This window comes from Stenella coeruleoalba (genome assembly GCF_951394435.1).
Source record: "Stenella coeruleoalba genome assembly, chromosome: 15".
NCBI lineage: Eukaryota > Metazoa > Chordata > Mammalia > Artiodactyla > Delphinidae > Stenella > Stenella coeruleoalba.
In genome coordinates this window covers 24,032,621-24,058,180 of record NC_137161.1, presented here as the reverse complement: position 1 = coordinate 24,058,180, position 25,560 = coordinate 24,032,621, and the positions used below count along the sequence as shown (strand labels likewise).

At 47.3% G+C, this 25,560-nt stretch overlaps 2 protein-coding genes across 10 annotated transcripts in view; one reads left to right on the top strand and one right to left on the bottom strand.

Annotated features, from left to right (window-relative positions):
• ACSS2 (acyl-CoA synthetase short chain family member 2) overlaps nucleotides 1–13,629 on the top strand; it is a 47,871-nt gene extending 34,242 nt beyond the window's left edge. The window contains exons 6-19 of one of the 2 annotated variants that reach the window (XM_079946500.1): nucleotides 214–289; nucleotides 451–565; nucleotides 1,358–1,396; nucleotides 5,780–5,917; nucleotides 7,249–7,419; nucleotides 7,728–7,861; nucleotides 8,059–8,191; nucleotides 8,273–8,329; nucleotides 8,525–8,605; nucleotides 9,738–9,846; nucleotides 11,296–11,364; nucleotides 11,695–11,871; nucleotides 12,461–12,535; nucleotides 12,676–13,629. In XM_079946500.1, coding sequence (XP_079802626.1) covers nucleotides 214–289; nucleotides 451–565; nucleotides 1,358–1,396; nucleotides 5,780–5,917; nucleotides 7,249–7,419; nucleotides 7,728–7,861; nucleotides 8,059–8,191; nucleotides 8,273–8,329; nucleotides 8,525–8,605; nucleotides 9,738–9,846; nucleotides 11,296–11,364; nucleotides 11,695–11,871; nucleotides 12,461–12,535; nucleotides 12,676–12,803 — 1,502 coding nt within the window. In that variant the 3' untranslated portion in view covers nucleotides 12,804–13,629. The remainder of the gene's footprint in view (nucleotides 1–213; nucleotides 290–450; nucleotides 566–1,357; nucleotides 1,397–5,779; nucleotides 5,918–7,248; nucleotides 7,420–7,727; nucleotides 7,862–8,058; nucleotides 8,192–8,272; nucleotides 8,330–8,524; nucleotides 8,606–9,737; nucleotides 9,847–11,295; nucleotides 11,365–11,694; nucleotides 11,872–12,460; nucleotides 12,536–12,675) is intronic. The other variant, XM_079946501.1, reaches the window with a different exon arrangement.
• Nucleotides 10,779–25,560, bottom strand: part of GSS (glutathione synthetase) — a 37,642-nt gene continuing 22,860 nt past the window's right edge. For 5 of the 8 annotated variants that reach the window (XM_079946502.1, XM_079946505.1, XM_079946503.1 and 2 more), the window contains 7 exons: nucleotides 22,287–22,367; nucleotides 22,112–22,189; nucleotides 20,541–20,607; nucleotides 17,693–17,887; nucleotides 17,125–17,206; nucleotides 15,458–15,647; nucleotides 13,782–14,568 (listed from right to left, as the gene is read on the bottom strand). In XM_079946502.1, coding sequence (XP_079802628.1) covers nucleotides 14,445–14,568; nucleotides 15,458–15,647; nucleotides 17,125–17,206; nucleotides 17,693–17,887; nucleotides 20,541–20,607; nucleotides 22,112–22,189; nucleotides 22,287–22,367 — 817 coding nt within the window. In that variant the 3' untranslated portion in view covers nucleotides 13,782–14,444. Of the gene's footprint in view, nucleotides 10,862–13,781; nucleotides 14,569–15,317; nucleotides 15,428–15,457; nucleotides 15,648–17,124; nucleotides 17,207–17,692; nucleotides 17,888–20,540; nucleotides 20,608–22,111; nucleotides 22,190–22,286; nucleotides 22,368–25,560 lie in introns of those variants that run through there. The other 3 variants (XM_079946506.1, XM_079946507.1, XM_079946508.1) reach the window with 3 other exon arrangements.

Here is a 25,560-nt window from a genome sequence, read left to right as displayed (position 1 = left end):
TGGTATTTGGGACTGCTCGGCATAAAGGGTAGGGGCAGCCTACCCTTCGTCTCCTGATTCCACCTCAGCCTACCCTCTGTCAGCTCAAATCAGCTGGAAGAGCCAGAGACAAGAGGCCTACCCAGGAGGACTGTGGACATTGTGCTCACTAGGGATAAAGGGCTAGGAGTGTGGTGCCTTCCTAAGGCTTGGAATGTCTGTTGCTCCCCAAAGATGCCTTCTACAGGGGGGAAAAGCTTGTGAACCTGAAGGAGCTGGCTGACGAGGCCCTGGAGAAGTGTCGGGAGAAGTAAGTGTGTTTGGTCTGCTGGCTACTGCTTTGAGTTGACTAGGCATTTCCCCAGTGCCAGGTCCCTTTTGTCCCTCCTACCCTAGATGGACATGGGTGGGTCTTGCCAAATTCTCTTTGGAGCCAACCAGCCCACCACTTCAGGCTTTTCTTTCCTCCAGGGGTTTCCCAGTGAGATGCTGCATTGTGGTCAAGCACCTGGGGCGGGCAGAACTGGGCACAGGTGACTCTCCCAGCCAGTCCCCCCCGATTAAGAGGCCATGCCCGGATGTGCAGGTGAGTCTGGTACTTCTATGCCCTCCTCTGGGCTCAAAGTGGCTCCCTCTTCCTGCCCAGGAAGTTCCCGATGTCCTTCTTTGTTTCCTCATCATAATGCTGAGGATCTGGGAGCAATCCTAGGAATGGCTCCTCTGGCAGGGCTGACTGGGAGCTGGGGGACTTTGATCTTGGATGTAGGTAGGGAGCCCCTTGTACCTTGGGAACTTAGCATGAGAGATTGTGAGGAAGACTCCTGTGCTCGTTGGGGTATTCTAATAGGCACAAGGGATGTTCAGGGCTTGGGCTTGGGTTAGAAATGGGCTGACTTGGGTGACTATCTGTAGTCATCTTGATTGCTGGGCTGTGGTTTGGGGTGGGCTACCTGTGTGGTCCCACCATGGAAGGACCAGGATCTGCCCCTCAAGATGTGGCCCTCATTAGCTTTGGATACACGCTTCTGATGGAAAAGCCCAATGGTGGCCTCCAGGTCTAAGGGGCATGAAGGATGAAAGCTCCAGGGTCCAGAAGGACAGAGGGTTCCTGAGACTCTGTGACTTGAGGGGCTCCGAGTGGTCTTAGGGCTAGAGAGACTTCAGTCTAGTCTAGGAAGATTGGAGACCCCTGTCCGCATTAGGGGTTCTGAGTGTATAGGGGCTGTGTAGAGGATCAGGAAAATGGAGGCTGGGAGGACCAGTGAGAGAGGGGCCTGAGGGAAAAGAGGCAGCCAGAGGTTTGGGGCACAGTGACCCTTCCCTCCCACTCCCCTATCCTCAGACTCTGCTCACCACCCTTTCCATGGGCTCTTAACAGGGTAAGCTGAAAGAGAAACCCAAGCGCATCTGGCCCCAGGTATCCACCTCTGCACTGCCTTGGGCACTGCTTCCCTACATGCTTGTTTGTGTGTCCATCTGCTCTTTGCCTGTTTGCCCCATTGAGGTGGCTGCCAGACCTAACCCCCTTCTCTCTGCTTCTAGGTCCTTTGCTATCTAAGTCACTCTGAAGGGTCATGAAACCAAATGCTTGTTGCTACCTCTCTGAGTTGGCGTAGAGCATGGGTCTCAGAGAGGTAGCAACAGACATTCCATTTCACTCCTCCTGCTTAGGACCACTGTGGGAGAGAGGACCAAGTAAACTTGTCAGAAAGTTTTTACTGTGCACTTAGTTGAGGCAGAACCAGGAGAGACAGGAGGAGGAACAGGTAGAGGAGTTACAGACCTTGACCTTGGGAATTCACCATCAAGTTGGGCAGTTAGATGTGTATTACAAATGAAAACCTAAGTTTTACATAGGGCAGCAGAGAAGCTTCCTAAATATATTTATAAACTACTTTGGGATTTATAAACTCTGATATAATTAAATGCTAAATTGAACAAAAGTTACATTGTAGGTGGTTCTAAGAAGGGAGATCTCTAAGTGGGAACTCAAAGCCAATTAGTATAGGGGAGAGACTGGGCTTGGAGTCCAGAGACCAAGTTTTAGCTGTATGACCTTGAATAAGTCACCTCTTCTCTCTGGGCTTCAATTCCCTTATCAGTAATGGAGAGATGAGAGTATATGCTTTAAAGGAACCCACCTCCCTTACTAAAACAAAACATAAGAGCCACTATTCCTCTGAGTTTTACCATCCTCCTAGGGTGTCTTACTCTAAATCTGCTATGATCTACCTCTTAGGCTAATGGTAAATATAATCCCCCTTTTCTCTATTCTCATTAGCATGGTGGAGACAGATCTGATTCCCAGGAGACAATGCTTTCATCTTAAAATTCAGGCAGGGACCTAAGACTTTTCTCTTGAAAAAGGAAACAAACTTAGTGGTTAGAGTATAGGCTCTGGAGCCAGACTACTTGGGTTCAAATCTTGGCTCTGTCACCTGCTATTGTGGGAACTTGGGCAAGTTACTTAGGCTCCCTTGCTTCAGTGTCCCCGCCTCTAAAATAAGGATAAAACTGTAGCTACCTGATAGGGTTTTGTCAATGTAGGTAAGGTGTTTGGCACATAGTAACTACTCCATAAGTGTTAGCTTTTATCATTTCTAATATAGCAGACAGGCTGGCATTTCTTTTTTTTTTTTTTTTTTTTTTTTGCGGTACGCGGGCCTCTCACTGTTGTGGCCTCTCCCATTGCGGAGCCCAGGCTCCGGACGCGCAGGCTCAGCGGCCATGGCTCACGGGCCCAGCCGCTCCGCGGCATGTGGGATCTTCCCGGACCGGGGCACGAACCCGTGTCCCCTGCATTGGCAGGCGGACTCTCAACCACTGCGCCACCAGGGAAGCCCAGGCTGGCATTTCTAAAAGGGAATCTAGAAAAGAAATAGACTCTTATAATTCTTAATACCAGAGACCCTCAGGTCACAGGCTCCTGGATTTTTGTTTCTTGAAGGTGAAAATAGCCAGTTACCAAAAAACCAAAGACCATAAAAATTGGCTTACAAAGTCCAGGTCTGAGGACTGCAGTCAAAGCTGCAGAAATCTTGGCAGAGCTCCAAACCCCTTCATCCTTAAGCAATCTTCAAGGGAGAGCCTGGTACAGTTGGCAGGTACCTTCCTCAACCATGTTACCTATGAGCTTCCTCATATTTTTCTCTCACACCTGGCGGCTGCCCTCTCTAAGGTTATTCTGGTCCAATAACAAAGGCCAACTCCTCGATTCTTATTTCAGAAAATTCAAACCTTTTCCTGATTCAAAGCACTGGGCCCTCATAAGTATACACCTAATTCACAACCAACATATGTGCCACTAATTGAGCTCACCCTGCTTCCTGGTGCTGGTTATCAGCTCCACACCTGGAGTACCCACCCCACCCCTTCTTACCCACACCCACAAAAGAAACAGTTTTACAAGATTACAAGAGTCCCCTCACTGCCACAGTGTAACTGCGCTTTGCCCTTACTTGTACCTAGTGCCTTTTCTATGACAACTCACACCAGCACTGTAGACCAGCGCCATTTGCCCAAGCATTCTTTTTTTTTTCTTTTTTTTTTTTTTTGCGGTACGCGGGCTTCTCACTGTTGTGGCTCTCCCGTTGCGGAGCACAGGCTCCGGACACGCAGACTCAGCAGCCATGGCTCACGGGCCCAGCCGCTCCGCGGCATGTGGGATCCTTCCGGACCGGGGCACGAACCCGCGTCCCCTGCATCGGCAGGCGGACTCTCAACCATTGCGCCACCAGGGAAGCCCCTGCCCAAGCATTCTTGACGCACTTCTGCTTAAATACATTAATGTCCTCATCTCAAGCAGATCATCTGGTGGGAACAAAATTATCCATGTGACAATGTATGTGTAGACCCATATGGCTATTCCAGTAAAAAAAAAATAGGGTGTATTTTTGTGTTTCCTAGCTGTGGGCAGCTTCTCTCTCTTCTTTCTTTTTCTTCTTAATGGTGCCTCTCTTGGCCTGGACTTGTGATTGTTGTGATCCTTATGTGCCAGAAGCTTCAAATTCTCCAGAGTAAGGGGCAGGTAGTACAGAGAGAGGGGAGTTGTAATTTTATAATTTATCAAGGTATGTGTTGCCTAAAACTTTGGGGTTTTTAAATATGGACACAGTAAATTACCATAGAGCCATATAATGGGAGTAGGGTGTTTCTCTTACACTATCATGTCTACCTGCCAGCCAGGGCCATAGAACAAGAAGCTAATGAATATGAAAGAGTTTCGTGACAGCTGAAGCAAACCCCCAGTAGTTCCCATCATCACATTCTTATTTCACCTCCCAGAGGAGTTCAGCGGAACTGAAATAACTTCTCACCTTCATTACATTCATCAGTCTTCCCTACACCCCAGGACAATCCAAGGCTTCATGTTTACTAGGTAATACGGTTGTCTTCTGAGGTTCCCCAAATCCTGTGACTATTAGGGCAAGAATGACTATCCTCATTTTAAAAATGAGTGACTTGAGGTAGAGTGGCTTACCCAAGGTCATATACAGCTAGGAAGTGGCAGAACTGGGAATCTAAATCCAGTGCAACTTTTGGACAAATTCAGGGAACACACTTCACTCAGGAAAGAGTAGAAGACCATTTTTTTCAAACAGGTGATATAACTGGGAAAGTAAAGCAGTTTCAAAGAGAGTTTAGAAAAATGTCAGGATGACAGATCCAGAAGTAGTTATCAAACACATGGCAGTATAGGGGGACATCCCTCTACTGGGAGAAATTCACCTTGGTCCTTTTCCACCAACTTAAGACAAGGTTTCCTGCTGAATGGAACCTCAAGCAAGTGTCTTTATGAGAAACCCATTGGTACCAGTGGTGTAAAGGCAGGAGCAGAGTTGGGGTAGGAACCTCCAGATGTGGATGATGTCTAGACATGCAGAAAAAGATGCTTGGACTAAGATCTGTTGACTTCTTTTGCTACTAACTAATGGGGCCAGGTACCCGCCTTACCTGTGGCTCTGACTAATTCTGCATTTCTGAATTGTGTGGTGTCCACATTCCTGCTGATGAGCCAGTAGTCCCATAAGTACATACGTGTGTATGTAGGCTTGTGTTTGCGTATTCACTCATCCAACAAAATTTACTGAGTGCCTTTTGAGTTCTAGGCATTTTACTAGGTGTTGGGGATTTGGTGGGAGGGGTGGGAAAGACAGACATGCCACTGCACTCATAGAGGTTACTATCTACTTGGGGAGACAGTAATCAAGCAAAATAAAGTAACAGCTAAATAAAATAACTGGAAATATGTGCTGTGTGGGAAAGAAATAAGGTGCTGTGATCAAGAATAATAGCAGGGGTGGGAATTCCCTGGTGGTCTAGTGGTTAAGACTCTCCACTTTCACTGCTAAGGGCCGGGGTTCGATCCCTGGTCAGGGAACTAAGATCCCATAAGCTGCACTGCGTGGCCAAAAAAAAAAAAAAAAAAAGAATAATAGCAGGGGTGAGGGTGGGGATGGGAACCTATCAGATACTGTTCAGGGAAAGCCTTTCCAAGAAGGTGACATTTAAGCTAGGAATTGAAGAATGAGAAAGGACCAGCTGAGGGGCCCTCCTTAGCCTGAGGCCGGGTGAGAGTAGCTCTGGAGCAGGGTGCTGGAAGTACCAAAGAAGCCTCCTGTTCCACTTCTATTCTCTCTGCCCAATTCCACCCTTGCAGGGCCCTTCCTCCCTCCCAGGACCCCCGTCTGCCAGTCCCACCCTGCCCCTCCAGGTGCTAAGTAGGGGTGTCTTTTACACCCAGCTTGAGCTGTTCACAGTTCCTCCCTGCCCATTCCTGTCTGTCTTCTTCCCCCTGCAGATCTCCTGGAATGAGGGGGTTGACATGTGGTGGCATGAACTCATGCAAGAGGCAGGGGATGAGTGTGAGCCTGAGTGGTGTGATGCTGAAGACCCACTCTTCATCCTATATACTAGTGGCTCCACAGGCAAACCCAAGGCAAGTGTGTGTGTGTGTGTGTGTGTGTGTGTGTGTGTGTGTGTACACATACACTGTGTAGGGGTGAGAAGTGAGTTTCTGAGGAAGCATGTAATGACATGAATTTTACTGTACAACCCTGAGTTTCAGAAATGTCATGTTAGGGACTTCCCTGGTGGTCCAGTGGTAAAGAATTCGCCTTTCAATGCAGGGTACGTGGGTTCGAACTAAGATCCCACATGCCACGGGGCAACTAAGACCGCATGCCACAACTACTGAGCTTGCATGCCTCAACTAGAACCCTTGTGCTGCAACCAGAGCCCTCGTGCTGCAACCTACAGAGCCCACGTGCTCTGGAACTCATGCACCACAGCTAGACAGAAGCCCACGTGCCACAATGAAAGATCCTGCATGCCTCAATGAAGATCCCACATGTCGCAACTAAGACCCGATGCAGACAGAAAGTAAAATAAATAAATAATAAATCTTAAAAAAAAAAGAAATGGCATGTTACCTTTTCTAAATCAAATTGACATAAATCCTCAACCACTGATGGTAAGGCCCAGGGTGAGACATTCAGGTGGAAGCTTTCATGGTGCCCAGAAAAGGAGGAAAGGATCAATCCATGTGGCTGACATCTATGTTCCCTGCCCATACCCACATGGTTTGGTTGAAGAAAAGCTGCCTGTAAAGTTGAGGCCCAGAGTAGGCACAGGGATCACTCTTGGCCTTCTAGACTACAGCTCTTAGAGTTCAGTCCCTTCCACTTGCCACACTATTAACATCTAGTACCTCCCAGGGCACAGTGTGGGAGCTGGAAACAAAACTCTGACTCGTCTGTTGACTTGAAAGATATGTCACTCTACCATCCACTCACCCATCCATAAATTATTCTCTCCACATGCTTTGCATATTCCTCAATGGACCTTTAGAGACACAATTTGGGCCTCTCTTTCCTAGGGATGGTGTATTGATGGAGTAAGCAAAGAAGATTATCTTTTTTTTTTCCACTCACACTGTGTCAACATATAATTGAGTGTGTGTGCACAAACACACAATAGAGACACTATTAGATGTGAGTGTACTAGAACTGTTCATGTATGTGAGAGTAATGTGGGTGGTTCAGAAATACCATCTTAGGGTGTGGGTGTGAATGATGGACTGACTATAAATACATGTGGGGTGTGAGATGGGAACATGCAAAGAGGGTGGAAGAGAGATGGATGCTGTGAGAGGGATGCTGTCAGGACCAGAATCCCTGAGAAGGCTTTTCCTCTAGTTCTGTCCAGCCTATTTGGTAGTCAGTGGGGGTGAGCCCAAGTCCCCAACCTGAGGCCCTGTTTTCTCCCCAGGGTGTGGTACACACAGTTGGGGGCTACATGCTCTATGTGGCCACAACCTTCAAGTATGTGTTTGACTTCCATGCGGAGGATGTGTTCTGGTGCACAGCAGACATTGGCTGGATCACTGGCCATTCCTATGTCACCTATGGGCCACTGGCCAATGGTGCCACCAGTGTTTTGGTAAGCAGGGTGCTGGGACTCAGGGCTACTTGGTTTATTTAGGGGATGGACAAGATGATCCTGGGTGACAACCTCCCAAAGCCACTTGGTCTAGAGGCAGAGGAACTTATACAATGACCTGTTTCCTGGAGAAAGAGGAGTTCTTAGGGGGTTGTATATCCTGACTGGGAAGGTCTCTTGGCTTGTCTGGTAAGGGAGTGAAGCCATGGATTTGTCAGAAAGGGCAAAATGCTGAGCCTGAGGGGATGGCAGGGGAATGGAGGGACTATTGAGAAGGACCCAAAATGACCAGCCATTACTGGGGTCAGTTTGAGGGGATTCCCACATACCCGGACATGAGCCGCCTATGGAGTATTGTGGACAAGTACAAGGTGACCAAGTTCTACACAGCACCTACAGCTATCCGCCTGCTCATGAAGTTTGGAGATGAGCCTGTTACCAGGTGAGACCCCTTCCCAACGGCTGCCCCATAGGTGTCCCTCAGAGCTGGTGCTGGCCTTTCGTGCACAGTCTTTTCCATTCCATTGTTCTAACACCCTGGCTTGGAATAGGGGAGGGGGCAGGAGAAGAGCCTGTGCATGTCTTCCTGGCTCCCAGTGGTGCTCAGAGCCTTCCTTTCTCCCCATTCCCCTGCCCAAGGCATAGCCGGGCATCCTTACAGGTGCTAGGCACAGTGGGTGAACCCATCAACCCTGAGGCCTGGCTGTGGTACCACCGGGTGGTAGGTGCCCAGCGCTGCCCCATTGTGGACACCTTCTGGCAGACAGAGACAGTGAGTAAGGGGTTCAGAAGGCTGGGGTTCAGGGACAGTGTGGGAAGACTGACTCAAACCTCTGATCTCTGACTTCTACAGGGTGGCCATATGCTGACCCCTCTCCCTGGTGCCACACCCATGAAGCCTGGTTCTGCTGTGAGTGAGGCTCCCTTGGCTGGTCCTGGGCTGGGCAGAAGTAGAGTCTTGGGGCATTTGGCCTAGGTAGAGAGTGGGGGACTGGACTGATATGTGTGAGGAATTTGGGGCTCTGGGGCTCCTTAGGAGAGGTAGAGAGTTGAGTCAGAGTTGCCTCATTCCTCTCTGTGGGTCCTGTCTCCTGTTTGCTTCTAGACCTTCCCATTCTTTGGTGTAGCTCCTGCAGTCCTGAATGAGTCTGGGGAAGAGTTGGAAGGTGAAGCTGAAGGTTATCTGGTGAGATCCTGGCCCTTGCTCAGTGAGGAGGAGGCGCGGGGGAGGGTCCACAAAGGGGTACTGGACTCTCCTTTAGAGCTTAGAACCTAATCTTTCCCGGTAGCTGCTTTTGGCTAAAGCTCCATGGTTGAGGGTTTATCATCTGCAGAGAGACCCTAGGGGGGAATCCTTCTGGATACTTTGCCTGCCTCTCTGCCTTTTGGCCCACAAAGTTCTTAAGGGCTCTGCTCAAAGATACCTGATGGTGCCTTTTCGGGTCTGGAAGACATCGTGGAAAATCATATAGGCTCCAGAGTCAACCTGCCTGGGTTCAAATCCTGGCTCTGCCTCTTCTGTGACCTTAGTTAAGTTACCCAACCCCTCTGAACCTAAATGTTCTCACTTGTAAAACGGGGTTATAATAGTACCTGTGTCTCCTGTGGTTGCTGGATTGATTAGATAATCCATGTGAAGGTTTTACTTAGCACAGAACCTAACAGTTAGTGCTTGATAAATGTTAGCTGTTGTTGTGATTGTTTTATTAACAGTTGTGGGGAGATCATCAGCCCCCACCCTCCACCTCACTTCATTTTTATTAAGAGCAAGTTAGTAACAAGGGCAAGACTTGAATCCAGGTCTTCTGACTCTTAGCCTAGAATTTCATCCATCCTGTCAATCTGCTGCCACAGGATATTATTGATTGGGGCAATGATTACTTACTTATGTGTGGGTCCCACATTTTTATATAACTGTTTCATTTGCATCAACCTGGACTGGCATCCCTGAGGGATTACCTAAAAGGAGACTCAAATTTACTAAATGCTTATTACTAACAGAACATTGTGCCAGGCAGCTTCCACATACTATTAATTTAATCCTCACAATAACTTTGGGAGGTAGAGATTATTTTCTCTAATTTACAGATAAGGATCCTGAAGTTCAGAGAGATAACATTACCTACCTGGGGTCACACAGCTAGTAAGTGGCAGAGCTGGGATTCCAAGCCTGGATTGTCTATCTCCAAAGCCTGTACTTTGTCCTACTTCTCAGGAATGGCATTCAGGCTGTTTCTCCTAGGGTTTGACAAAGCTGTAATTGTCTTCCTGTAAGACAGTGTAGCAGATGTTACCACTGTGTCTTCCTCACTTTCCAGGTGTTCAAGCAGCCCTGGCCAGGGATCATGCGCACAGTCTATGGGAACCATGAACGCTTTGAGACCACCTACTTTAAGAAGTTTCCCGGGTACTATGTGACAGGAGATGGTGAGCCTTGGCTATCCCCTTCCCAAACCTCCCACCGAGATACGTACTGTCCCCTTTCATTTCCAAGAAGACTTGGTTAGGGATGTGTCTTATGTATCAGTGTCTAATATTCAGTCAGAACTACAGAGAAGATTATAAGAACGAGTGTTGCAGGAAGGCACTCAGCATGGTGCCATCTGAGATTTGATGTATGAGGGAAGAAGTTCTTATTTCCCTTGCTGCTAGGCTGAAAGAGATGGGGCATATGGCAGTATGTATTACTATGTCGTGTGTATCCTCATGTCTGGAGCCTATGTTTGCCCATGTGTCCACCCACCAATCCATTCTTCCATAAATATTTATTGACCACCTACTATGTCCATGTACTTATCTAAGCACAGTACAGCTCTCATGGGGCTTACATTCAAGTAAGGGGAGACAGGCAAATAATTCAGCAAATAAATACTGCAGGGATGGCCACCATAGATGGGATGGTGAGAGGTTTCTCTGAAGTGACCAGAGACCTGAAGGGTGAGAAGGAGGCAGGCATGGGAAAATCTGGAGTAAGAATGAATGTTCTGTACCAGTGAGACACAAGCTTAGAATGTCTGAGGAACAGACTGAAGCTTGTGTAGCTGGAATGTAGTGAGCAAGGGGAAGAATTTCATATCAAGTTGGAGAGGGAGATAAGATAGGGCCTCGTGAGCCATGGTGAGGAGTTTGGATTTTATCCAGTGTACAGTGGGAGACCATCAGGGGTTTTAAGCAGAGAAGTGGTAAGAATTTATTTATTATTTAATAACTTTGCTTGTTTTATGGAGAATAGACTTCAGGTCAGTATGTTAGTTATCTATTGCCATGGAACAAATTACCCTCAAACCTGGCAGCTTAAAACAACAAATATTGTATTATCTCATACAGTTTCTGAGGACCAGGAATCTGTGAGTGGCTTAGCTGGTGGTTGCCATTCAGAGTTTCTCGTGGGTTGCAGTCAACCTGTGGTCGGGGCTGTAGTCGTCTGAAGGTTTGACTGAGCCTGGAAGACACACGTCCAAGCTCACTCAAGTGGCTTTTGGCAGGAACCTTCAGTTCTTTGCCACATGGACCTTTCCATAGGGCTACTCATGACAGCTGGCTTCCCCCAGAGCAAGTAATCTGAGAGAATGCAACCAACACAGAAGCCACAGTCTTCTATAATCTAATCTCAGAAATGACATCCTATCATTTCTGCCAAACTCGACTGATCACAAGACAAACCCTAGTACACTGAGAAAGAGGACTACACAGGGGTATGAATACCAGGAAGTAGAGATCAGTGTGGCCATCTTGGAGCCTGCTACCACAGCAGGCAAGAGCAGAAGCAGGAAGACTTGTTAGGAGGCTATTGCTGTGGGTGTAGCAGTTTGGTAACGTGGATCTTGTATCCTACTGTGGGGTACTTATTATGTTGCACATTTCTTCTCTTCCCAGGCTGCCGGCGGGATCAGGATGGCTATTACTGGATCACTGGCAGGATTGATGACATGCTGAATGTATCTGGTGAGGGCCAGGGACCATTTTCCCTTCTTATTTACCCTGCTTTCCCAGCAACTCCCAGCCAAAGCCTTCTGAGAGAGCCAGGATATCCTTTGGCCAGACCATGCCTGGAGTACAGCAAGCATTCAGTTCTGGACCCAGGTTTTGGAAGAAGAGTGATAAACATTGAAATGTACCTGGAGGAGTGGAACCAGGATGGTGGGACAACTGAAGTATGTCCTATGAGGAATGAATGAAAGGCCTTCCCCATTTGACCAGACCAGGACTGCCTTACTGGGACAGATGGAACAGGGGCTGGGATCTCTCTCATGGCACTTCCTTTCCCTTGACAAGGACACCTGCTGAGCACGGCAGAGGTAGAGTCAGCACTTGTGGAACATGAGGCTGTCGCAGAGGCAGCCGTGGTTGGCCACCCTCATCCTGTGAAGGGCGAATGCCTCTACTGTTTTGTCACCCTGTGCGATGGCCACACCTTCAGCTCCACCCTCACTGAGGAGCTCAAGAAACAGAGTAAGGAGCTTCCCTCGGCAGGGATTTCCAGGTCTGTCCTGATGGCCCAGGTTGCTGGGGAAGGGCTATAGTGAGCTGCTTCTCAAACCACAAACAGACCCCAGGGGGCCTTAGGGGCTAACTACCCTCTTCCCACCCTTCTCTCTTCTCTACTAGGTTAATAATGATTGACATTTATAGAATTCTTTCTCTGTGCCACCACTGAGCTAAGTGCTTTAAATGCATTAATCTATTTAATCTCTATAATCACCTCCATGAAATAGATCCTATTGTTGCTCTCACTTTAAAGATGAAGAAATTGAGGCTCAGAGAAGTTAAATCTCTTGTCCAAGGCCATACTGCTGGTAAAGCGGAATTTCAACTCTAGCAGGCTGATTCTAGAGCTTGAGTTCCATGAAGGTGAATTAATATAAAATGAGAGTGTAAAGAGACAATGTGTTAAAAGAGAGAAAGACAGAAATGAGCCTGAGAATGATTGTGGGCAAAACCTTGAAGAGGAAATAGGTTGGAAACAAAGCCATCTCTGCCTTGGTTTTGGGCAGCCTGGCTAAGGGTACTGAAAAAATGCATAATGATTTGTTGGTTACAGTTAGAGAAAAGATTGGCCCCATTGCCACACCGGATTACATCCAGAATGCACCCAGCTTGCCTAAAACCCGCTCAGGTATGTCCAGAGGCCTTGAGGGATTGGGACTGGATTTGCCAAGGCCCAGTGGTGGTGGAGTGTGTGTGGATGGAAGTGTTCGGCAGGGCTGGAATGGGTCAGTGTTGTCACCAGGTAACCAGAAGCCTGTGGTCCCCCAGGGAAAATCATGAGGCGGGTGCTTCGGAAGATCGCTCAGAATGACCACGACCTGGGGGATGTGTCCACCGTGGCTGACCCATCCGTCATCACCCAGCTCTTCAACCACCGTTGCCTGACCATCCAGTGAACAGGACCCTGCCCATTACCCAGGATTCCCCCTGCTTGGCTTTCCAAAGTTTTGCCCACCCTCCCTGCCCCCATCCAGGAGTACTCAGGGCCTGTGCTGACCCACACCACCTCCCCGACGAGCTGTCTGGAACTGAGGACTAGCTTTGCCTCTGGGTGCAGGCAACTTCCTGTGACCGCCAGGCAGATGGGACAGGGCCCAGGTCAACCTCAGGCTGCTGTGCCCCTAGACTGCAAAGAGCCATTAGCGCCCAGAACAGCGACCTGAAGGTCATATCTCAAACCCAAGTTAAGTGTTCAGTGGGCAAGTGAGGGCATAGACTGAAGCAGGGAAGCAACTCTGTAATGCTATGTCAGCTCTCTCAGGAAGCATCAGTACTTATTTTGGGCATGCACTTGCCCTTAGAAATGCCTGTTTGTGAGTCCTGGAACAATTGATTATTATTTTTTAAACACTTTGCTGCTTCTGTTATGGGTCTGAATTCCCTTTTGTGCTAGATGGCTTGTCTGCCATTTGTTCCAGAGGCTGTGCAGGCAGGCTCAGTTTCCAGAGGGTTTTCAGATCATTTGTGTCTTAGCAGGAGTAAATGTGTTATGTTCCTAGGACCAGAGGAGCTTGATTTTCTTGTCCTCTTTTCCCACCCTCCCCTGAACAGAGTCTTGCCCATGGGAGACTCTCAGATGAAGCTCTCTTTTCTTGCCTGTTGTACTCAAGCGCTGTGGTTGTAGGAATAAAGTCTGTGACCTCAAGAAGGTGGTGACTTGCTTTCTTGGTTATCTTACAGGCTGTGTACTTGCTAGCTGTTACGACTTGTGTGGGGAAGGGGAGTGGTTTTCCTCGGGAATACCCCAATATTCACCTTCTAGAACTTTTGGTTTAGGCAGAGCTAGGCAGGGCTTCCAGGCCCTTTGACAAGCTCCTGAGCTAATCAGGAAAGCAAATGAAGCAGGATTACAACTGTGATGTCCCATCATGGTTGCCTTCCCTCCTGGGCTCCTGCTAGAGACCTTCTCTCTTCCCTATGATCCTGTGGGAGCATTAGTGAGTGACTAAGGATTGAAATTTCAGGGTCCTATCCATAGGGTCAGGAGCTAGGGAGACTCTGATTACAGCCAAGTTACTTCCCCTGCTCCAGTCTACCTGAAGTGGCCCGACTCGGATTATAGCTTCTCCCTCCCCTAAATGTACAAACCAAGGAATCACAGAATCAACAAAGTAGTTTTATTTAAGGCAGAGGTGGGAAAAGGCTGTGCCCCTCTACCCTTTTCCTCCTACCCCTCAGTCCTATCCCAAGTCAGACACTGGAACTTGCTGGAAAGGCTGACATTGGGCTAACAGGAGGGTGGCAGTGTTATGGTCCCTTACCTCAGATCAGCTTCTTTTCAGCTGTACCCACACCCTGAGGATTTAGGGGCCTCTAGATTGCACCTAAGGGAAACACAGCTTTTCTGGTTCTCAGATGGGAAAGCTGTGGGGAAGGTACTCAGCTGACCCTTCCATGAAGACCCTGGAAATCTCTAGAAGAGATCAACCTTCCCAAGGTAAGGGGAGGGCAGCCCCTCAGGAGGGCTAGGAGAGGAATGATAAGTACAAAGGATAGAAGGTCTTTCGAGTAAAGTCTGGGCAGGCCTCGCTGTGTCCTCACACAGGGTATGGGTTGTCAAGGACTGCCACTCCTGCTGCCACACCACCATCAGCATGCTCGATGGCTTTGGTTCGAAGCAGATGTCCCACGTGCTTGTTCATCACAAGTGTCTTTCCCTGCCTATAGAAATGGGAGCAGGAGACACACAACTCCATGACCTGGACTCAGCCCTCAAACCCAAGACCTTCACTCGTCCCAGCTGAGCTGTACGTGGGTGACTGACTACACCTGAGAAAGTGCTAGGATTTTTGAATCAGATTTGGGTTTGCATCCTAGCTTGGATATTATTAGCTCTGTGTCTTTGAGCAAGTTACTCAGCCTTTCTAAATATCAATTTCCTCAGTTTAAAACAGGGATAATACCTCTCACTTTGCAAGATGGTCACGAGGAATGAATAAAGCAGGAACAGCACTTAGCATGATGCCAGGCTCACATTTCATGTTCTGTAGCTGTAAATTTCCTTCCTACCTCTCAAAATGGCTGTGGTGGGGGTGGGGTGGGGGGCTGGGGAGGAAATTGCCAGCAGAGATGCTATAAGGAGAGTGCTTGGAGGGGAAGATAATAGAGAGGGCAGGCTCTGGTGGGGAGCATGGTAGGATCTGGAATTCCTTCCTTGCGCTGATCGTGGTGAGAGTATTTTGCAGGAAGTGGTATGAGGCACCAGGAACTGTTCCTTACAAATTCCCCAGTCTTCCTCTTCCTGGTTCTTTAGTGCTCAAATCCAAACCCAGCGGCCACTCAGCTTTTCAAAGCCACTGAGTATCCTCTAGCTGGCCCATCCCACCTTTTCCCAGAATCCCCAGTGGCCTGGGACTGGACCCAAATTCTTTCCTTCCCTGGGGTTTCCCAGTCCAGGGTTATTTTCTCACCCATCTTGATACTACTTGGAATTTCCTTTATAGTTTCAAAGCACTTCTCATCTGGGCTTCATTTGATAGCCTTGTGAGGTGGGCAGATCTTGGATCCTTGGCCTCATTTACTAGATAAGGAAACACACTGCTTGGCTCACCTGACATAGACCCCGAAGATGCCCAGCTCTGAAATGCATTGGGCCACTCGGGCAGGGCTGCCAGGTCGTAGTAGACAATTCCCAAAAGGTTCAGGTTCTATCTTCTCCATGAGGATGTAGGAGGCTCTCTCCTCACTGTCCTTCAGCCGCTCCAGGGCCTGTACCATCTCCTCCCCGTATAGGTTGTTACCTGCAATTCCACTAAGCAGTCACCCTGGACCCTCTCCCCACCTTCTCCACCCTATGCTCCCACTTCTAGGGCCACGTGGGCAAGTCAGGAACCTCAGTTCCTGACACCAGCTCAGTGAACCCGGGGCAGGCCTGGCTTCCAAGGAAGAAATGTCACCTTAACAGGAGAGCTCTTACACAAGCGAACACACCTTCCACCACACCATCCTGCCCTGGTTCTCTTCGTATCTGTTTATGGCTGTTCCTTCTCAGCCTTCCTGACTGGCTCCTGCCCCTCTTAAATATTGGGGTTTCCAAGGAATCAGTCCTTCACCCTGTTCTCTCCTCCACGTATATACTTTTTTTTTCAGGGAGATCTCTTCCAAGGCTTCATCTATATCCTATAACTTGTTTACTCCCAAATCTCTAACTAAAGCTCCCTGCTCTAGACATCACAGATATCCCATGGGCTCCCAAAATAAACTCAACATGTCCGAACAGAACTCATTACTTCTGCCTGACTCTGCTTCTCCTGGAACTTCCTACCCTCAATCAAGTGAAAGGCATTCTTGAGTCATTTAACTCCTCTCTCTCCATTACCTGTCATGAACTTGGACATGTCTCTTCAGTTTGTACTCCACACTGTCATAAGCCCTAGCTCAGCCTTCTACATTGCTCTCTGGACAACTATACCCGTCTCCTCTATGGTCTCTCTGCCACCAGTGTCTCCCTACATTCCAGGACACACTCTACCATGGCTGAAACATGGATCCTAGATCAATCATGTGTCCCTTCCCTCCTTAAAACTTTCTATTGGCTTCCCGCTACCCTTAGGATAAAATCCAATTTCCTACATATATTCAACGTCCTTTATAATCAGGTCCCAAACCATCTTTTCCAACCCAAATCCCTGCCTTCTCTCACCTCCCACACTGCACTCCAGCCTGACCAGTTACTCATTAATCTCCAAACATATCACACTTTCACGGACCAGTGCCTATGCCCGAGGTTGCTTCTTCTGTATGGAATACTCTTCCCCCTTTTCCACCTGGGAAACTGGTACCTAACTCTTAAGGCCAAGATCAAAAACCATCTCCTCTGGGTCAGGAGACAGACATGATCCCTGCCCTCAAGGAGTTCAAATTAAGCAGGAAGATATCCAACCTCCTGATATGCCCCCATCCTGGTTCCCCACAATTCACCCTCAGGCACCTCAGACTACACTTGCCCAAACCCTCCAGTGCTGGTTAATCACATTCCCTTGTGCACGGGCATTTCTGCAGTGTAGTGGTTATCACGTTCGCCTCACACATTCCCTTGTGCTCCACTGCACTTGACCAAAGGTTCTCCTGGGACAATGTCCAAGGTGGGGACATGTGTCAGTTCCTCTTGTATCCCCCACAGCCTGGGACCATGCCCATAGCAAGTGCAGATCAGCACTGGTAACAGCCTGCTGGCCCCCTTTCACTGAGCAGCCCTGCAAAGAGGGAACCACCTACCTCCACCCTCTCTCTGGGGCTTTAGCACGAAGCAGCTAGGGGCAGCAATGGCCTCAGTGATAGCCTGGTCCCCTTCTTCACCCTGGCAGGAGGAAAGAAAGCAGTCACTAGCAGTCTTGGGCCAAAGAGGCAGGAGCCAAGGTCCTGCCGGTTGTGTAGAGCAGCATCAGAGGAAGAGCAGGAGGAGGAAGAGCCATAAGCCCCTTTAGGCTGGATGCTACTATCTGGATATGACCCCAGCAAGCCCCCTGTAGCAGTGAGTACAGTGACAACAAGCTTTCTTGGGCAACAGTTCAGGAGCAGCAAGAGGTCTGGAAAACAGGTACAGATATTCCTCAATTCTTGCTGTCTACCTCAGCCCCTTCCCCTGGTTACCATCCCCATCTCCACCTTTGCTGTGGGAGCTTACAATGGATTCCAGCCCTCCTTCCCAGGGCTCTAGGGGTTTTCTCAGAGCATCACTGACCCAAGTCCAGCCCAGTGCCAGTTCCAGCCTCTGCAACACATTGGGCTCTGGGTCCCTGATACCTAGGGGGCCTGTGGTGGGAGAAGCGGGCTGTCCACGCACCATGTCCAGAGAGTAGAGGCCAGCAAAGGTGGCACGGAGGCGGGCCACGGCCTCAGGCTGGCCGGGGAGCAACACCTCCAGCATGCCTGATCTGCTCAGCTCCTGTTGCACCTTCTTAGTCCCAGCCAGCTGCGTGGCAATGTCCGGGCACTTCACAGCACATGACCTCTCCAGCAGCAGCCGTGCTCCCCAGTTCTGCAGAGAGAAGAAACCAAAAGGAATTCTACTTTATTTTACTTTGGCTGGCCTTTAATGAGCATCCTTCAGGTGCCAGGTATCCTCACATTCATTATCTCCCAGGGTCATTGCAACATCCTTGTGAGGCAGGTACGGCCCCTCCTATTATGCAGGATTCTTGCCCTTATGGAGCTTATGGTCTAGCACAATGACACATGACTATAATTAAAAGGGAAAATGACAAAAGGTGAAAAGGTGTAGAACAGTTGATGAAGAGGTTTGAAAGGGGTGGGACACTTGTTTATGAGCTCAGCTTCCTACTGTACTACAGATAAAATACAAACTCCTTACCACGGCCTATAAGATCCTGTAAGGATCTGCTTCTTGTCTCCTTTTCAACCTCATTCCATGCCATCCCTCCACCTCACTCCCACCTTGCAGCCACACAGGTTTGTCAATCCTCAAACACAAATGTCATTTCCACCTCAGGGCCTTTGCATTTGCTGCATTTCCCTCTGCCTGGAATTCTTGTCATTTTGGCTTTTCTGATGGATGGCTGGATCCCTCTCATCCTTAAATCTTGGCTCAAAGTCATCTTCTCAAACCACCCTATTTAATGTGGGTTTCCCCATAATTCTCTGTGTTTTCACCCTGTTGTTTCAAAGAGTTTCCCCCAGCTAGAAAAAACCATTTTTTCTACTTTTGTTTACTTTCTGATGACCATCTCCCTGACCAAACTGTGAGCTCCATAAGGACCCTTATCTGTCTTATTTCCTGTTGTATCCCTAGTGTCTAACACAGTGCCTGAAGCTTTGTAGGTGCTCAATAAATATTTGTTATTGTTGTTTAATGAGGTGAAATTGAGTGGACAGGTAGAGTCTGACAGGTGAGACTCAACAGGGAAGAGGTATTAAGGTTAACAAAATAATATGAGCGAAGGTCTGCTGGTGAGTAATCGCAGGATGAGTAGTCTGGTGGGCCAGGAGTTTAGGGTGTGAGAGGCAGGAAAACAGCAGAGGATCATGCCTCCCAGCTCTAGTCCCCATTCTCAGGCACTAGAGGGACAGTCTGTCCTTGACTCCAGACCACATCAAACTGCCCACAGCAGGATCAGGGCTATGGCCTGAAGAACACCACCCCCCCCATCCCACTCTCACCCCCCACGCATGCTGTCCTTTCTTTGATGTAGTCAGTCCACCTGCAGCATCTCTGCCTGGTCTTCACCAATAACCCCAGCCACCTAACAACTAGGCTAGTGTTCTGGGTAGAGTTAAAGGTACCCTGAATATCAGAGAAAAACCCAGAAAAGTACCCCATTGTGGAAAGTAGGGAAAGCAAAACTCAGAGATGAGCAGGGCCTTGCTCATGGTCACCTGGCAATTCACTAAGCCTAGCAGATTCACCTCCATGTCTAAAACTGGTCTGAGTTTCTCAGTTCCCTAAAAATGTTCTCCCCCTTATGCACTAATTTCCCTCCTTGTTAACTCAATAAAGTTTTCTTTGGCCCTTTTCCCAAACCCCTTGTCCTGGAACCAGGACATTTTCCCAATAGACAGTGGGATTGACAAACCTGTGGGGCTGCAAGGTGGGAGTGAGGTGGAGGGATGGCATGCAATGAGGTTGAAAAGGAGACAGAGGCAGATCCCTATACAGCTGGGCCTTAGGGAGGATCTTACATTCAAAGAATTATCAATCTGGAAGGAGCTCCCTCAATTTTCTAGTGTAGTTCCTCACCTTACAGAAACTGAGCCCAGAAAGGGTCAGGAACCTGCCCCTGGTCACACAGAGGCAGAGCCAAATGCTCATGACCCCTAGACTACTGCTTATGGTATTTTCTAACTTATTTTCTCCTTTACCTTCTCCCAACTGAAAGCAGGGCTTCTTAGCTTCTCCATGCTGTGGATTAGGGGCAGGGGGAGGAGAATGATATACTAGGAAAGCCACTGGACTGAGAGTCAGAAAGTTTGGGAGCTCTCTGCGGGACCTTAGATAAGCACCTGCATCTCTCAAACCTTAGTTTCTCCATCTATATAATGGGGATAATTACACACCTCACAGAGTGGTTATAAGAATTAAATGAAATAGTGGATGTGGAATGTAATTTTGAAACTACCTGGTAGGATAGCAAGCTAAGGTGATATTATCATTACTGTCATTAACATGAATGGACAGCAGATCAAAACTTTCTGATGCAGATAAAAGAGAAGTAAGAGTTGGCAAGAAGGAAATGGTCAGTGGTGTAGTGGCACTGGTTTGCATTGGCTAGTGAGAGCTGACTGAATCCATCTCTTCCCAGCTCTGTTCAGAGATGTTAAGATGGGTAGCTTTGAAACTGACCAGGATGGGAGTATTTACAACCTAGAAATCAGAAAATGCTACAAATAGGGGCTTGTCTCCACAGAAAGATTGTTACACATTTACCAGCAAAACAGTGTGAATGGCTGGTGCATTGTGGTTTCCTGAGGATTCGGATTCTAGAAGATTGTGTGTAGAGAGTGAGAGGTAGCAAAAAGCTTGTGGGAGGACAGGAAGTTCCAGCAGCAAGTTCCCTCAGGAAGAACTGAAGCCAGAGCTCAGGAAATAACCTAGGTTGTTGTGACACCTGAGTTGAATCTCTGAAGAACGATGGTAGGTCCCAGAGGCAAAGAATGGTCTAACAGAAAGTACCAACCTGTAGACTGTAATGACTTGGCATGTAGCCATCCCGGAAGTAAACCACAGCAACTTCCTGGTCGTCCCTAGAACACAGGATGGAGAAAGCTGTTGTGTTAAATTAAAACTGATGTGTTCAGGGACTTCCCTAGTGGCACAGTGGTTGAGAATCTGCCTGCCAATGCAGGGGACATGGGTTCGAGCGCTGGTCCAGGAAGATCTCACATGCCGTGGAGCAACTAAGCCTGTGCGCCACAACTACTGAGCCTGCACTCTAGAGCCCACGAGCCACAACTACTGAAGCCCGTGTGCCTAGAGCCCGTGCTCCGCAACAAGAGAAGCCACCACAATGAGAAGCCCCCACACCGCAACGAAGAGTAGCCCCCGCTCGTCCCAACTAGAGAAAGCCTGCATGCAGCAACGAAGACCCAACACAACCAAAAATAAATAAAATAAAATAAATAAATTTATAAGAGATAAAAAATAAAATAAAACTGATGTATTCAGTGGTTCAATCTATTTCAGGGTGCATCAAAATGCATTTGGCTTCTTTCTTTGAAAGTCAGTGCACAGGGGTAGCCTGAACAGGGATTCATTGGAAGTATGAAAGTAGACACCCACACACCATCAATGCTTCCACTAAAAAATGGAGGTATGCAGTGGGGAATGCCTTCTAATATTCCAGATCTAGAGTCATTCTAGTAAGGCCGAAGGCAACCAGAATCAAATTAGGTAAATTTTTAAAAAGTGGGCTCAAAATTACTGAGCAGCAGAATCATATTGCTATATATAATCATACTGCTAGCAAAACACACTTGTATTTACACTGCTTAAAGTAGCTGATTTTTTTAAATGGTGGGGGTGAGGGTGGGGAGATGCAAAATATGAATCTAGTTAAGCCACATACTGTCTTTTTGAACTTCTTCCCCTTTTCTTTGATTTATTTGATATTGTTTGATTTATCTGGAAAGTAAATTAATGACTTTGTTTTGTTAAGATAGAAGCACACTTTGAAAATAGTAAGTGGTATTGTGAAACGCCAGGAGGTTCTTAATTTTAAGAATCACACATTTCCAGGTCTAAATATGTGTGCTGTAAGCAATGCTACCCAAATATGTGATACTGAAGCCACTTGGTGGTGGCCCCTGAAGGGAAGCACAGGGCCTGGCTTGGAACACAAATCCAGGCCCTTTGAGGTCTTGCATGAGACCTCAGAGAGCAACTCCCAGACCAATCAAAGAATGAGCTGGCTACTCCTCTTCCTCCTTGACTGCCCAACCCAACTGCCCAGGTCTGACTTGACTAGCCAAGAAGGGCAAGAAAACTTTTGGGAGCCCAGAGGCATATGAAAACCAAGGTTATCCAGAATGTCAATAGTTCTGATACAACCTGTTAGAAGCAGAACTTGGCATGTCCAAAATTTCCTGGGATGGTGGGATACTTTCAGAGTTCACCGTAAAGTTCAGAGAGAAGGAAGCAAGCCATCACATCTCCCAGAAGAAAGGATTATTTAGGGGAAGTAGGCAGCAGGATGAGTTTCCTAAATCAGCCCTCTATTGGATCCTTGGGGAATGCTCCCTGGACACTTACATAAACAGTCTTCGGTCCTGGTCTAGAGACCCCTTTTCAGAGACATCTTCAAACTTTCGCCGGATTACATGGATATTCCTGGGAAAGATGGGCAAGGCTCAGAGTGGATGCTCTGTTCTGAGTGGCTCTCCCCAGTCCTGGGGCTACACCTGGAGGTCTCCCCTCCGTTACTTACCTGGCCAGTAGCTCATTCTCTATGGCACGCTGGTCAAATATATTCCTTTCCTTCTCTTGGGCAATCAGTAGCACCCGAGCGCTGGGGAAAGAGCACAGGTGGCCCAAGGTGGCTACAAATCTTGTCTTCCCTTCATCCCACCCCCTCAGAAGTGAGAATGAGAACACGGCTTCCCTGAAAGAGTAGATATTCTCTCTACTCAGGACTGCCTCAGGCATAGACACCTGAGGCTACAACACATTATTTCCTGAATATAGAAAACTTGAAAAAATGGACATGTCTCTGCCCCTTCTCAGGTAGGTAGATGAAATATTGTGATGATGTCAATCTTCCGTGCAAATTAAAATTTAGATTTAAAACCATCTCAAAAACCCAAGAGGACTTTTTCTTAGAATTTAACATAATGATTCCAAGTTCTTCTGGAAGAATAAAGAAGTGAGAGTACTGAAGAATATTTTGTAAAAGAACAATGCTGGGAGTTAGGGGATAATGACCCTATTGCTAGATTGTGAATCATATAATAAAAGAGTGTGTGATTCTTTCAAAAAGAAAAAAAAAAAAGAATAGCTCAATGGAATCCTCAATGGAATCCAACAGAAACACTATAGAGAAAACTATGAATAAGGCATTATCTCCTGGGGCCTCCCAACATTTCTGTGAGGTACACAGGGCCACGTTTGGTCCCACCGTATTAATGGGATCACTGGGGCTTACCTGGCCTCTTCCTTTCTGCTTATCCACATGTTTCTTAAAGGAGCAAGAGCTCGAGGACTCAGGGAAATGCTAATGTCAAAGAATTGTCTGTTTGGCTACCGACCAAGCTGTTTTCAGTTGTCAAGAACAGGTCCAGGTGTCTCCCATCAGACTCTCTTAGTGTCACTGCTCAGCAGTACCAAACTCCATTTTTGCTGTAGCTGTATTGCTCTGTGCCCAAGGCTTCTTGCTGAGCTCTTGGGTGGGCAGACTTGGCTTAGGATTTTAAGTGTGGATTCCTGACCTCCCATACTTGGCCTCTTGTCTATCTTTGCTTCTCCCTCCCTCAGCTGAACCTCTTGGACTACACTCTGCCTGACTCCTTTCCACTTAGCTAAAACACAGGTCCTAGTATGCCCCTTCTCCTGGCCTGCCTGAAATCTCACAAGCCATCTTGCCCTGAGAGAGTCCCGAGGGCCAATGACCTTGCTCTTTACTTTGTAGCCTGATCTGCTCTGCTCATGAGTGGGAGGTGGCACTTGGCCCAGGCTGGCCCACCTCCAAGGAAAGGTGGAGGAGAGGCTGTAGGTTAAAGTGGAACTGCATGCTCTGGTTAATGAAGCCTCCTGCCAAATAATCGGACTCAGACTCGGAAAACATATTCTACCTCCTCCTGCCTTTAATTCTGAGCAGTCTCTTGACAGCAGGTCTAGGAAAGTTATCAGCTAAGGAAGGTGAAGTAGCAGTAGCATGCTGACTGGGAATGAGGACTCCAGAGTCCCAGTGCTGGCTTTGCCAGTGATCTATGGTATACCCTTGGGTAAGTCAGTTCCTTTCCTTGGGCCCTGATTTCCTCATGTATAAGATAAGGGTGTTAAATAAATCATAGTTCCCAACCTTTTATATCAAGAATCCCCTTTTCTTATCCCTACTCATTCTAACCACAGACACTATACTTTGAAAGAGTTTGAAAAAATGTCTAAATTGAAATCATAATTCATTTTCCTGGCTTAATTTTTAAAAATTCTTTTAAAATGTATGAGATAATTGATGAAAATTCATCTGCTCTACAAATGCTCGCACCTCAGTTTTTCAGTCTATACTATGGGACCATTCCTTTCAGAAGAACAGTGTAGTAGAGAGAACACAGGCTTTAGGGGCAGATAAACGTGAATTCTAAACTTACTAGCTGTGTGACTTTGGGCAAGTTATTCAACCTCTCTGAGCCCTCCATTTGCTCTTCTGTAAAACAAAACTCTTTAAATGGTAGTAATTATTACTATCATTATCGTTATTATTGAAAGTATCATATAATGACCCTCACTGAATTTTTTAAAGCATTTTTCAAATCTATGATTTCATTTAATTCTTACTACCACCCTTTTAGGTATTATTATTACCCCCGTTTTACAAGTTCGGAAACTGACGTTCAGGGAAAAGAACAGACTTTAGCAAAGGTCATATTTGGGTCAGCAGAAGTGCCTATTTGACTCTCAAAATGAGGGAATCCACTCCTGGCTCAGGGACCCCATAGCTCCTACCTACCAGTGCCTAATTCTGAGCACACAAGTCTTTTCTCTCCATGTTATTCACAGCCTGGCTAGAGAAACCCTCTGCAGCATTCGTCTATCAGCAGGTTCCCTAGGTGACCCATCTCCTGGCTTCACTCTTAAAATACAACCTAGCCAAGAGTTCTACTTGAAAAAATATTTGTCTGATGACTTCCAAATGCTCAGAGTCTGACGTTTCTTGAGTCTTAGTGAGGCTTAATAAGCCCAGAGAGGCTCTCTTGGAGGCAATAAAGTGATTAAGAATGCAGGTTCTAGAGGGAGATGGACTCTGGGCTCTACCACCAACTCACCACTTGACCTTGAACAATGCACTTCACTTCTCTGAATCTCAGTTTCCTCATCTTTAAAATGGGGGAGATGAATAATATCTACCTCAGAGTGTTTGAATTTAGGATTCAATGAGATCCTGTATATGAAGAGCTTAGCACAAAGTGTGGCACTAGTAGATGCTCATTAAGGGTAAACTATTAATGCTATATTAACATGGCAATAACTGTTAGTACAGTGGCCGCTCACTTATCCAGAAGTCATATCTGGAACATCTAGCATCTTTACACATCTGGAACATGGTTGAGAAATAGGAAGGAAGCAAAAAAATGCCTCTGAACAGATACGATAAAATCCCTAAATCAAAGTTTATGCATTTACTCATCAAAAAGGCCCTCACACTCATTAGACACAAATATAACAGATCATTTGCTTTCCCAAACTACAAATCAAAAAGGAGGTATAAGGATGGCAGTGGAGATTCTAAATTCAAGCAAAGTGACAGCAGTAAGAAGAGCTGTTAGTAGGAAAACAGACAGAAAAACTATGAAAAAAAGAATAAGAGCATAAAGCCTAATAACTGGGGCCATTAGTGCAGGCAAACAACCTCACATGCCTCTCTCACTCCAGGTAGCACCCCTGCATTACATCAAGATGCAATCACTGACTGTCATAACCATCACCTGTAGCCAATGAGAAAAGATTAAATTATTATCAGCATCTCTTATTTAAGAAGGAAGCCC